At 39.7% G+C, this 12,169-nt stretch overlaps 1 protein-coding gene across 2 annotated transcripts in view; it reads left to right on the top strand.

Moving 5' to 3' along the window:
- DOCK1 (dedicator of cytokinesis 1) overlaps nucleotides 1–12,169 on the top strand; it is a 279,672-nt gene that overhangs the window by 39,219 nt on the left and 228,284 nt on the right. The window contains exons 12-18 of one of the 2 annotated variants that reach the window (XM_021400439.1): nucleotides 1,846–1,988; nucleotides 4,001–4,126; nucleotides 5,555–5,679; nucleotides 5,954–6,052; nucleotides 7,179–7,251; nucleotides 8,691–8,794; nucleotides 9,280–9,463. In XM_021400439.1, the coding sequence (XP_021256114.1) occupies nucleotides 1,846–1,988; nucleotides 4,001–4,126; nucleotides 5,555–5,679; nucleotides 5,954–6,052; nucleotides 7,179–7,251; nucleotides 8,691–8,794; nucleotides 9,280–9,463 (854 nt within the window). The remainder of the gene's footprint in view (nucleotides 1–1,845; nucleotides 1,989–4,000; nucleotides 4,127–5,554; nucleotides 5,680–5,953; nucleotides 6,053–7,178; nucleotides 7,252–8,690; nucleotides 8,795–9,279; nucleotides 9,464–12,169) is intronic. The other variant, XM_021400440.1, reaches the window with a different exon arrangement.

Raw genomic sequence — 12,169 nt, 5'->3', positions numbered from 1 at the left:
TTTTTGAGTTTTACTATCTTAGTCTGTAAGATGCGTTGGACAGAGGCCAAAATTAAAACAACAAGATCGACATCTCTCAGATGACTTTTAGAATAATTAAACTAGCTCACAACAAGTATAGAGTTGACGGTGTCCCTCTAAAATACTGATGTGTTTGCATTCAGTGCAGTGTTAGAAATCAGTTTTGACTTCCAGCCACTAGATGATATTAAGAAATACAACCTGAATTTCTTTTTTAGTGGGTAGATATGTACACAGATGTTTTTAATTTTGTAGGAAGTACGTCTAGCAATAAAGGGATTTTAACAGAGGAGAACTGTGGCAAAAGTTCACTTCCATCCATAGTTCATAGAGGTTTCCTTTTTTATTCTATGAAGTGTGGAAAGGTAGATGGGATAAGTCAAATGCATGTGTGTAGAACTGCAGTGCTTAGTTTTCTCTAAGAAATGTTGTACTGCCATCTGTTCAGCGTTGTGAATGATGAAGAAATGTTAACCAAATTCCTTGATTTATACACTAATGGCTATTCAGAGGTTTTTTAATAATGCAAAAAAAAAAAAAAAAAACCCCAAACCAAAAAAAACTTGAAATAATGTAGTCACAAATTAAACTTGGTTTGGTCAAAAAGGCCTAATTTTGAAAGTCCACATGGTGTGAAGAACCAGGGATAAAGGGAGAATGTCAAGGTGCTGCTAGGAATGGATGTATGCCTAATGCCTAAAATGGTTTTGTTTGTGTGTAACAGCGTCCGTTATTGTGAAAATCAGAAGTGTAACTCCATTTTTCAGTGGGAGCATGCTTCTTTAGGGAAGAGTGCTTTCACGAGATGTTTATTATGCACTAAACAATAGCAAGCTTTCTTCTGGCAAGTGTGGAAATACGCAATGAAAACGAATCTTTGTGTGTCAAAGTGGATGTTAATGGCACATCGAGTTTTCTGCTCCATTAAAACTGATTTATTTTTTTTTCTGTGTGTATAAATCAGCTATTTCAAAAGATGTACAATGTGATTTTTTTTTTTTTTTGCGGTACTAAATTAAAACATGCTTCAGAAAAAGTGTATTCCAAACAGCACGAATAATGTGAAAGCACGCAATGAATGCTGGTGTCATTATTTCTAATGCAGACTTAGGCTGTATATATGAGCCACATTTTTCTTCTCATTCCATGCTTTGCTTCTGTTGTACCACGTGCAACTCTGTTTTCATATCTTTGTTTGTTTGTATTCATTCACTAGCCACCAACACAATGGCTGTCAAAAGCACTCGGCAAGATTGCTTAAATGACACTTAATGCTGGTGTTTATTTCTAGGTTTCATCTTTTCATTTATTCATCAAGTTTAACAGAATGTTTGGATTATCTGCTTTTCTTGTCCTATGCCATTTCTGTGAGATGGATAGAAGCTTTTCCCTCAGGCGGTATGCACTGCTGCTTCCTTTATGGAACCCCAGAAGTGACCCTGGAGGTGCAGCAGGGCCAGTCTGTGGCTTCGTATTTAAAATAAAAACCTACCTGTGTAGGTTCTCACTGCTTAATTGGGGGTTCTCAGGCGGGAGACACCCTTCCTGTCCTAAAAAAGGATTATGGGGGCTGTGCATGCATTTTCCTGAAGGAAGAAGTAACAACACGAGTTTGCTGTACTTCTCTTCAGTAGATCAGCGTTCTTCTGATTAATGGTCTTCCTCTGTCTTTCTTGTTACCTTTCCTGTCCTTTGTCTTGCGTTGACTAATAAATACTCTTTGTCACAACTATGATATGATCTTTTGTGTTCCCTTGTTACTGTGACTTCTGGTTTTCTGTGACCCTTTGTTTCCTGGTGTTGGTCGTCATGTGCATCCTCCAGGCTAGCGTTGGATGACGCCATTCGACACAAGCAGCTGAACATATCATCCCGTTTTTCACCCAGGGTGGCAGGGGAGAATGATTTCCTTCAGACTGTTATAAACAAAGTGATTGCTGCTAAAGAAGTTAACCACAAGGGTCAGGGTACGTACAGTTCTTTCTATACACTGGTGTATGTAAAAATGCTCATTGCTCAATTTTCAGCATGGGTTCGTTATAATTATAGAGTCAAGTGGGCATAATATCACCATCACTGTTGTTTAGTACCAGAAAATATATTTGTGCTGTGTTCCCCCTCCTTCAGGGTTAATTCCACTATTTCTACGGAGCATCTTTTGCCCCTGGTGTCAGCCCCGCAGACCCTCTGCCCTTTCTCCTCAGTGTGCATCACTGGGACATCTCTATATTTCTGTGCTGAAAACTGCTTCGGGAAGTCTGCTCCTGTGCCCCAGAGCTTCAGATGTTGTCTTCCTTGTGCTGAAGGAATAGTCCTTTCCTTCCCCTCCTTCTCCTTGCTTTGCAGCTGCGCTTTCAGCGGTTGGCTTCCCATCAAGCGAGCGGGGGATTTCTCCCATCAGAACCCACACGGACGGGTCTGCAGGAGGAAGCAGCCCTGCTGATCCCTCTCATTTCCTTTGGGTTACCTTTGTTTTATACAACGCTTACCATGTATCTGCTAGCTAAAAAGTGAATTGCGTGGCTCTGGTTACGGTATTGGCCGTGATCTTTTTTTCAGTCTGAATAAATATACTGCTAGGCAGGCTGGTGCAGAGCTCCCAGCTCCCAGTTGGCTTTTGAGTGTATGAAAAATAGGCCCAGGACAAATGATGTGTTGCTTTGCTGATATTTTTTAATTGCTTTTTTTAATGACTCAGAGTAAGTAAAACTCTAAACTTTCATGCGTGTGTGTGTGTGTATATATATATATATATGTATAAATTCTCTTTTTAACTCAAGTGGAAACCTTGGATCTGATTACCTCCCCTCCTCAGTTTTCACTTGTGAGAAATGTGTATCAAAGGAGGAATCTCTGATTCATTCCAAATTCTTTCCCGAAGCCAGGCCCTGCCCACCCTCAGCAAACCAGAAAGGACAAAGAGTTGTGGCTTGGCCAGTCCTTGTGGGTACATTACTGTTTAATGAAATAGCAGCTGGTAGAACTGTCTTTGGCAACAAGTCAGACCAAAGCCATTTGTGAGGGATTTTAGGAGAAAAGAAAGCTAGCTGCCAGATATATACAAAACAAATGCATAGTTAAATTGTGGGTTATCCTCTTACTCACGCAATTGTTTTATAGATGAATATTTTTCGGGTATTCTTTTCATAGATTTTAATTTTGGGATTTTCTGAAAATTGCTGCTGCAATTATTTCATGCTTCAACGTAATTGTCAGTCACTTTACCAAGTGTGGAACGCTTTTTTTTTTTAGTATCTTTTTTTTTTATTTCCCCTATAACAAGCATGCCTGATGTTAGCTGGCAAGCATTGGCTTTAGTGGCTGCTTCTGCTGCTGAAGAGGGAGGAAAATGTTGACTGTGTAAAGCTGATGCTGTAGATTTGGGTGTTCAGTGCTGTGAAAAGTGCTGATGGGGGTGGTAGGACTGAACCATTTCAGGGTACCTGTCAGCTCTTGGTGCCAGCTGCCTTGGTGTAGCTGTAGGGCTTAGGTGTAAAATGTAACCTCACTTTGAATGGAAAAATGTGCCACTTCTCTTTCTTCCTGTGGAAGATAAACATTCCATTAGAAAGAACTTGTGAGAGCTGTAAGCTTGAGGTGGTTTTGTTAATGGCTTACTAACCACATTTCTACAAGGCCCTGTGTGTAAGACGTGAGGAACAGGAGGAGCCTGGCTCTCAGAATGCTGCCAGGAGGAGCTGTGGTGTTACTGGTGGTGTGTGACAGGCCTCTGTGGGCCCAGCTGCTGCCCGATGGTTTCTCTCTTCCAGTTGCTGTGCCGCGGTCCCGCTGAGCTGTTGTTCTCCTCAGTTAAGACGTGTTGTAGTGGAGGTTCTAGGTCATGACTGAAATCCAGGCTTTTTAAGCCTGTCTGTGAGAAGCTGTATGTAACTGCTTCTGAATGTGTCCCCTAAATAGATAAATGAATTCGAAAACTAGAAAAACCACGGGTTTAATAATTGTGATTTTTACCCAACAGGTTTGTGGGTGACTTTGAAACTTCTTCCAGGAGATATTCATCAGATTAGAAAAGAGTTTCCCCACTTAGTGGACAGGTCAACAGCTGTGGCTCGGAAAATGGGGTTTCCTGAGATTATTATGCCTGGTAAGCCAATGTGTGAATGCACTCTGCTTTGTTACCTTTTAACCTTGTTTAAATACCTGCATGCATGGAAGCTGCGGGGGTAAAAGAACCTCAAAATGGAAATGGTATCTGTAAGAAGTAGGATGTCATCAAAGGATCTTGGAGGTCTTTTCCAATGTTAATGATTCTATGATCATGTCTCAAAATACGTGTGGTTTGATGGTAAGTGTATACCTGCCACATGTGCTAAATAAAACTAACAACACCCCTCCAAACAGAGACATGACATTGAGATGACAATGGAAATTCTCCAGTTTCCAGTGAAGGAAAATGTATACAAAATGCACTGTTCATATTGTCTCCCTAGCAAGGGTAGATGTAAAATTTTTATGTCTTGAGGTGAATCCAAACCAGAAAGTGGATAAGACTCTTCAGAGCAAAGGGCTTGATCTAGAGATAGCAGGTCTCTTAGAGTTTGTGCTAGCTTTGGATAATGCATACAAAAGGTATGTGTCTCCTACAGTGTCTCCTTTCTATGTATATTCTGTGAATGTTCAAATCTGGTGTTTATTTACAAAAACAAACCCCAAAACAAACAAAAACCCGATCAACAACAGAAGCTGAACTTCAGAGCACAGGAAAAGATGACGCTGTCCTTTCAGATTGATGGGCTCTGGAGGGGCCATCAGATACTTTCAGAAACAAGCGAGTTCTGGCTCTCCTCCTGCAGCTGCAGACTGCATTTGTCAGATATTTTATGATATAGCCAATATGTTCTAAGTGCCTCAGCACCTCTGCTCGTTACCATAGTATGTTGGCATAGACCATCTGCCTCCTGGAATTATTGGAAATCCTGTTTCCCAGTTCGTTTCCAAGTTTTACTTTAATGGGGTGAGGCTGAAGAGCATTTTGAGACATAAAGTGAAGTGTAGTCGTCCCCTGAAACCCTCAACAGCAAAAACATCAGCACATCTCCCAGTGTGATGTTATAGCAGACCTCTGTAGGCTGTCATATAAAAATATGTGTGTGAGATAAGTTGAAGGAATTGAAGTGTATCCTGTCAAATTAATAATGAAAGTAAAGGGTAGAGCCAACGCACAGAACTCAGGTGTTTCTGGAATGACACGGTACATAATCTTGATGATGATGATGTATTCTTTCAGTTCGGTGTGTGGTTGTTTGTTCTGTTTATTGGTTAGCTTCAGCTCTATGCGCTCTGAGTTGGTAGTTCAAGTTTTGGAAATTTTAACTCAGTTTTAGCTAACCATAGCTACTTTCAGCACTACTGGTTTTGAATGTTCAAAATACTGTGGGTTTTAAACATTTTGCTAGATATATGTGTGTTTGTTACTAGTAATATTGGTCACTGATGCTGTGCATTGTTTGTTTCACAAATCAAAAGGCTCACTGTGAAAATTGCTCCAAACTTTGTGCTTCTTTTCTTGTAGGTGATGTTCGTAATGATATCTATGTAACGTTGGTTCAGGGAGATTTTGACAAAGGCAGTAAAACAACAGCAAAAAATGTAGAAGTTACAGTGTCTGTTTATGATGAAGATGGGAAAAGATTAGAGGTATTAAATTATCTAACATTTTAATCTTTTTATATGTACGTTTATTCAACACCTTTTTAGATATTTTCAACTTTAATCCCTATTTTTGTTTACAACAAAATGCTCTCCTTTATCATGGCTCCCTTATCATATCAGTGCATGCCATTTGCTATTAATTCCATGAGGTGCTCTGAGTGTAAGCCTGTCCGTCATATTTTTGACCTACTTACTAATTTATTGAAAAGTAGAGTTTAAGATGGACATAAACATCTTCTCTTCTGTTTGTATTTTCTAGAGTGTTATTTTTCCTGGTGCTGGTGATGAAGCCATCTCAGAGTACAAATCAGTAATATATTATCAAGTAAAGCAGCCTCGCTGGTTTGAGACTGTAAAGGTACATATGTGTTACAATAACTTCATCCATTTGTGTCTGTATGAAGTTAATATAGATTTCAGTGGAAAGTTTTGAGAAGCAAAGTTAGGAAAATGAATGCTTGTAGCCTTCCTCGGTAGAACAAAAGGAAGTATTTCAGAAATGGCTGGAAAATAGATTAGGCTTTCATTGCATAAAAAAATGTATTTCATCCTTTTGGTCAAGATGACTGTTATGGGGGCCCTGTACCATCTGTTTAGGAATGGTTTTTACTCTTTCCATGAAACTGACCTAGAAAAGCAGAATATTGAGATTAAAACATAATTGCTATACTGTTGAACTCATCGTTGTTTTGGGACTTGGCTGATGGTGCCGCAAGCTTGCTGAAGCTGCTTGGATAATAACATTTTAGTTTAAATGCCAATTTTTATGTAGGAGGCCAATGTTAGCTTAATGAAATATTCTGTAGTCAGTGGGAACAGTGTATGAATATCAAAGAAGAGGCTATCAGGATCCCTTCACGTCGTGGTTTCAAGTCAAAGGTGCTCTCATTGCATGTGCCAACAGAAAGGGGCTCCTGCGAGCCTCAGAACCCCAGATGTGGTGGGGAGCTGCAGACAGCATGGAGCTTGCTGGTGCATGTGACTGAGGAAACACAGCAACTTCAGCAAAAATATCAGGGGAGAAGAGTGGTTACATCTCTGTCCGTTGGTTACGTGGGCATCAGAGATGCACAAATAGTTTGGGTAGTATAAGTGATGCATAGGTAATAAACATCTTAAAAAGTTCACCTGTGCCATTCATACTCAAGCTGGGCTCATTCCTGAGCTAGGAGGATTGACAGGGAATGCTTTGAGGTTTCAACCATCATGACTGTGTCAGCCTTTGTATCTCCGTATCTTGCTGGATAACTTAACAACCTTGCTTCATTTTCCTTTTTTTTTCTTAGTGCAAGAATTGTTGATTTTCCTGGGGAGTCTGTGACCTTTGGTCTTTGGCCAACTGAAGCTTGTCCTTAACATTAATGTTTTGTAAAGAGCCAGGCTACTGTTGAAAAATGTCTAGATGAGATTTGGTAGCAGTAGATATGTTTGAAGATACTGCCCTGACTGTTTCCTTTCTCCATCCTCTCCCCCAATACGTGAAGGTCGCAATCCCTATTGAAGATGTGAACCGGAGTCATTTGAGGTTCACGTTTCGACATAGATCATCACAGGACTGTGAGTAATTTGGCCTTTTCATTATAGTTCTTGTCAGTGTCTGGTGCCAAAATCTGCCGAAACAGGCATAAAATCTCTAATCTGTAGTTGACTGTTACAATTGGTTTTGCTGTGAGAATGAGCTTTTGCCTGCTTATTTTACATTAGCTTTTCAACTTTTCTCTTTGCAACTTCTAGCTCTTACCTTTTGGCACTGCCTTTTTCTTTTCCTGCCTAGTCATTTCTCCAAATCAAATAAAAGGGCTAGTGAGTAAAGCTTTCAGTTGGGAACTGAGAGGGTTGTGGTGTTGCTCATCTTAGAGGTAGGTGGTAGATTTAAATGTTTAATAGTGCCCCACATGTGAAATAAGAACGTGAAAGAGAAGTTAGAGGAGGCTTATGATCAGTAGTGGAAGCTATTAAGAAACCTGGTTTCCATTTCTGGTTCTCAAGCTGACTTGTGGTTGTTTTGAAGCAATTTTGATGTGATTCTTGAGAGCTCCTCAGCTTTTCTGTAATGTTGCCAGCTCAGATGCTGGGAGAGGCTGAGGGTCCAGCCAATCCTGCTAGACATCTTCTGTTTGTCAGAAGTTGCTCTCTAGTAAAATTTGGGGGCTCGTCTTGGTTATGATAACATTCTTTGCCTATAGTAATGACAGTGTCTGTCTTGCTGGTCAAGAATACCTTTCAAAGTTGGCAGCAATTTTTTTTTGCTGCAGAATACACGTGTAGACCTAAGTATTAATCAGGTCGTGTCAGCTGGCTGCATTTTCAGGTATGCAATACCTTTTAGGTATACACATCTGTGTAATGTGGAATTCATTACCCCATAGCGGTTATTTAGTTGAAGATGTATGTTTTGTAAATCAGTCATTAATAAGAGGTTCTCTTAGTTTATAGTACCTACAAATGAAAACAGTGTGTGCAGAAAATTAGTGTCATTGGTGTCAAAATTAAAATTGTGAACTGCAGACTACTAGAGTCAAAAGAAAATGTGTGTAATGGTACAAACATTTAGGTTAGCCACAGTTTAAATATTAATTACAGTCTGTGCTTTATGGTCCCAGTGCTTCTTCACAGGCTTATTGGACCATCTCAAGTTGATTGCACTTTCCTTCTGGTCTTATTTCTTAATTTACTTTGCAATTTCTAATAACTGTGGTTGCCTTGTTGTTATTTTTTGATACCAGATTTTGAACAATGAGAGCATACTTGAATGCATTAACCAGTTTATATTGGTTGTACAGTGGTTTAGCACAGCCAGACACTGATGCGTTTTTCCTGTGTTGGTTCTATGTTACACGTAAAAGATTACAGATTTAAAATAATTTTTGTTCTGCATCTGAGAGCCTTTATTAGGATATCACTTGCATACAGGTTGTCCATTTTTTTTACTCTCTAGGTGAAGTGTCCCTACTAATGTTGAATACTTAATTATGTACGATTCTTCTTTTTAACAGCCAAAGATAAATCTGAAAAAATATTTGCCCTAGCGTTTGTGAAGCTCATGAGATACGATGGAACAACTTTGAGAGATGGAGAACATGACCTTATAGTTTATAAGGTATAGAATTTTGAAATAGTCTTCCCATGGTTGGTGGCTAAGTACGAGCATTGCTTACTTCCAGTGAACTACTTTGCTACACAATTGATGTAAGATGCTTGTTGTGGAATATTATATTAGATCAAGCAACTAATTAGCAAGTACTGTGTAACTTGCCCGTGTGGCAGACTGATGGTTAAACCTGGGATCTGTTTTCTCGGGCATGCTTTAATTGTTGAATTTCTTAAGCTTGTAATTGAGTTTTATTTATATGGATTTTCATGGCTGGGGGGAAAGCTACTTGTCTAGCCCTTTAAATATCAGATCTTGGCTCTAAGCTGTAGATGGGTTAGTGCAATTGTTAACGGCTCATTGGGTAATTCCAATTCTGGAGCCAACTCTTAAGAAATTCCAGGGTAAATAATAAAATTTTACTATTATGAGAATTTTTTGCTCGTTTTTTTTTTTTAACTGTTTTTCATATTGCATGTAAAACTCTGCTGCAGGCAGAAGCAAAGAAGCTTGAGGATGCCTCAACATATTTAAGTCTGCCATCCACTAAAATAGAGTTGGAGGAAAAGGGACACTCTGCAACAGGGAAGAGCATGCAGAACCTCGGTAGCTGCACCATCAGCAAAGACTCTTTCCAGATTTCTACTCTGGTCTGTTCCACAAAGCTTACCCAGAATGGTAAGTACATAGAACCGCTGGAGTTTCTGTCTTGCAGCTTGAGTGGAGCTGTATGCACTGGACCTGCATGCAGTCTTTTCTGTCCCCCTTCCTCTGAGTGGGATGGTGGATTGCTTGACACACTATTTAGGATTAAGTTGCCAAGATGCTCTGAAAGCATCTACTCACAGTTTAGTAGCTCAACTATGCTCTCTCCATCTGCTTGGTTTTACTTGAGAGGAGTATGTCTGCAAGTAAACAGAGATTTCTGCATCCATTTAACCCAGGGTGCCTCTGTTTTCCACATAGTTGAGACTTTTTTTTACTGAAAGATACAGAAAACATGTCCTGTGACATTTCACTGTTGTGTGGATATGAATAATAGCACTAAGAGAGAGGGTGAGTTTGTTTTCTGGAGGAGATAATATTGTGGCTGTGCTCCAAAATAATCTATTTTGTGCTATTTCCAAGGTGCAATATCCAGTATTTTCTGTATCCTCTGCCCAAAGAGAGCTCTGTCATTCTTTAGTATTGGACAGACAGGTACACAAGGATGTGTTGCGTGGAGGCCACTCTTCCATTGGCACATTCTCATGGAAAGCCAGAAATGGAGTCGGTGTATTTTGCTCCTTTCAAAACCACCTTATATACATTTTTCATGTGTATTTGTCAGCTGCCTGGCCTCATCCAAAGGCTGCAGCAACCAGAACTGGTGGCAGCCACTGAAGCAAATATTTCACACTTCCAGACTGTGCCCTCTCTTTAGTTTTTGTGCTTGGTTGCCATGGCTTCTCCTTGCAGCGACAGTGGGCTGGGAGTGTGGGTGGGTCACTGGGCGTGAGTCACGCCAGGCAGTGGCATCCTTCCTCCCTGAGTCACCAGGAGCTGAGGCTGGGGATGAGGAGGTGGGGATGGGGGAACCATGCTTGGAGTTGTCGTGTTAATTAATTCTTTGGTCCCCCCTCTGTCCAGGGGGAAAGTTACTACTCTGCGACTTCCTAGTCAACTCACAGTTTTATTGCGGTCTTTTCCAGGGACATCTCTCTCCAAGCACATCCTAAGTGTTTTATATTCAGAGCACATCAGGCTTACTGCAGTCTGGCAGTCTTATAGCCTAAGAGGATGCTTAGCAAAAAATGCAGAAATGACTTTTGGAATTTCATCGCGAATACAGGATCATAGCTCAGCAGTAACGCAGTGATTTGGGGATTTTGTAGAATACAGAAACCACCATGTGAAATGGAACTGCTTGCTGCTTTTGGTTTGTGATTGATAATGTTGGGGTTTTTTTTCTTTGTTTTTTGTTTGCTTTCTCAGTCTTTCCTAGACCTTAGTAGCATCTGGAAATATTTCATAGTGGTCAATATGTTGACTGCTTTCAAAGAACAACTCTTAGTAAAATTACTGAAATTAGGACTCGGCATTGTTTCATGCTTAATTTACATATAATATGCCTTGAACTTTGATCTTTACTTAATGTTGCAGGTAATGATGTTGTCTGTGCAACTTTCTCAAAGTTGACAGAGCCACTTCTTCAAAGTATTACAATATTCAAGAAGATCACCATGTATTCTTAGGCAATTTGTGAAGGAAACACAAACTTTTAAACTCCTCAAATATCATTTTTCATCTAAAAGTTGGTAGTACTCTTCACAATATAGTTTCTGAAGCTGATACTAACTTCTATAGAATTATGAGATAATACTGCTTCCTTAACTTCCTTAATTAGCAATAAATAAAAATCTACAGTTATTCTCAGCTACCAAAGCCAAAACTATTTTCTCCTTTTGGTCATCTGTAATATTTTTCTCCGCTCTCCTAGGATTGGCTTTAAAACTCATTTTTAGTAATTGTGAAGTTGTGTTAATAAATCATATGGTTCTTTCTGCATTATATTTGATGTTGCAGGCTGTACGTGGCCTCTCTAACACTCAGAGGATTTCTATTCTTTATGAACCGCAAAGTGGTAATGTTGCTTTTTGCAACTAGCATTAGTAGCAAAATACATTGGTAGGAGCAATGTTTTTCTCAAATTTTTGAATTTAATTTTTAGGAAGAACAGAAATGTAAGCTAACAATCCTGAGAAGGAGTGTTTAAAATAAGATAGGCAACTCCAAGCAAAGCCACAGCCGCCTCAGGGATGAGTAAGCTCTTGGAGGCACTGGAAGATGCTGCTTGTCTCTTTGGCTTTGCCTCTTGACTACATTCTACTCCTTTGCCATCTGAGGAAGAAGATAATGTTGTTCTTCCCATATGTGGAGGATTCAGCTGCCATATACCTCTACTTTTATTCTGCTCTCAGGATGCTTTGGTAACAGATATGTCCTTTATTGGATGAAGAACCACTTTGACATAAACATCAGATTCATTTTCATATAATATAATGGAGCTTCTATATTAAAAGTCTGAGATTTAAGGCAGCACGAGATCCTTGAACTATCGAGGTGTTCTCAGGTGATGATGGACATCACCACTGTCACCTGATGTATTGTTAACTTGATGCACCACTGAAGGGAAACCTTCACATGCGTATGGGTCAAGGAAAGAATGTAATAAGGAAACCAGACCATTTGCTTCCTATTGTTAATTAAGATGTAAAAGATGATCTTTGTGTTTAACTTACAGTATCAAATGTGCTAAGCTGTTAAAGTTATTGCTGTCTATGGGCAGGCAAGATACTTATTCTAACTCTTTGCAATTGAAAATCCTCCACTGTCGTCTTCCTC

Source organism: Numida meleagris, chromosome 5 (genome assembly GCF_002078875.1).
Source record: "Numida meleagris isolate 19003 breed g44 Domestic line chromosome 5, NumMel1.0, whole genome shotgun sequence".
Taxonomy (NCBI): Eukaryota; Metazoa; Chordata; class Aves; order Galliformes; family Numididae; genus Numida; species Numida meleagris.
This window is presented reverse-complemented; position numbering and strand designations above follow the sequence as displayed.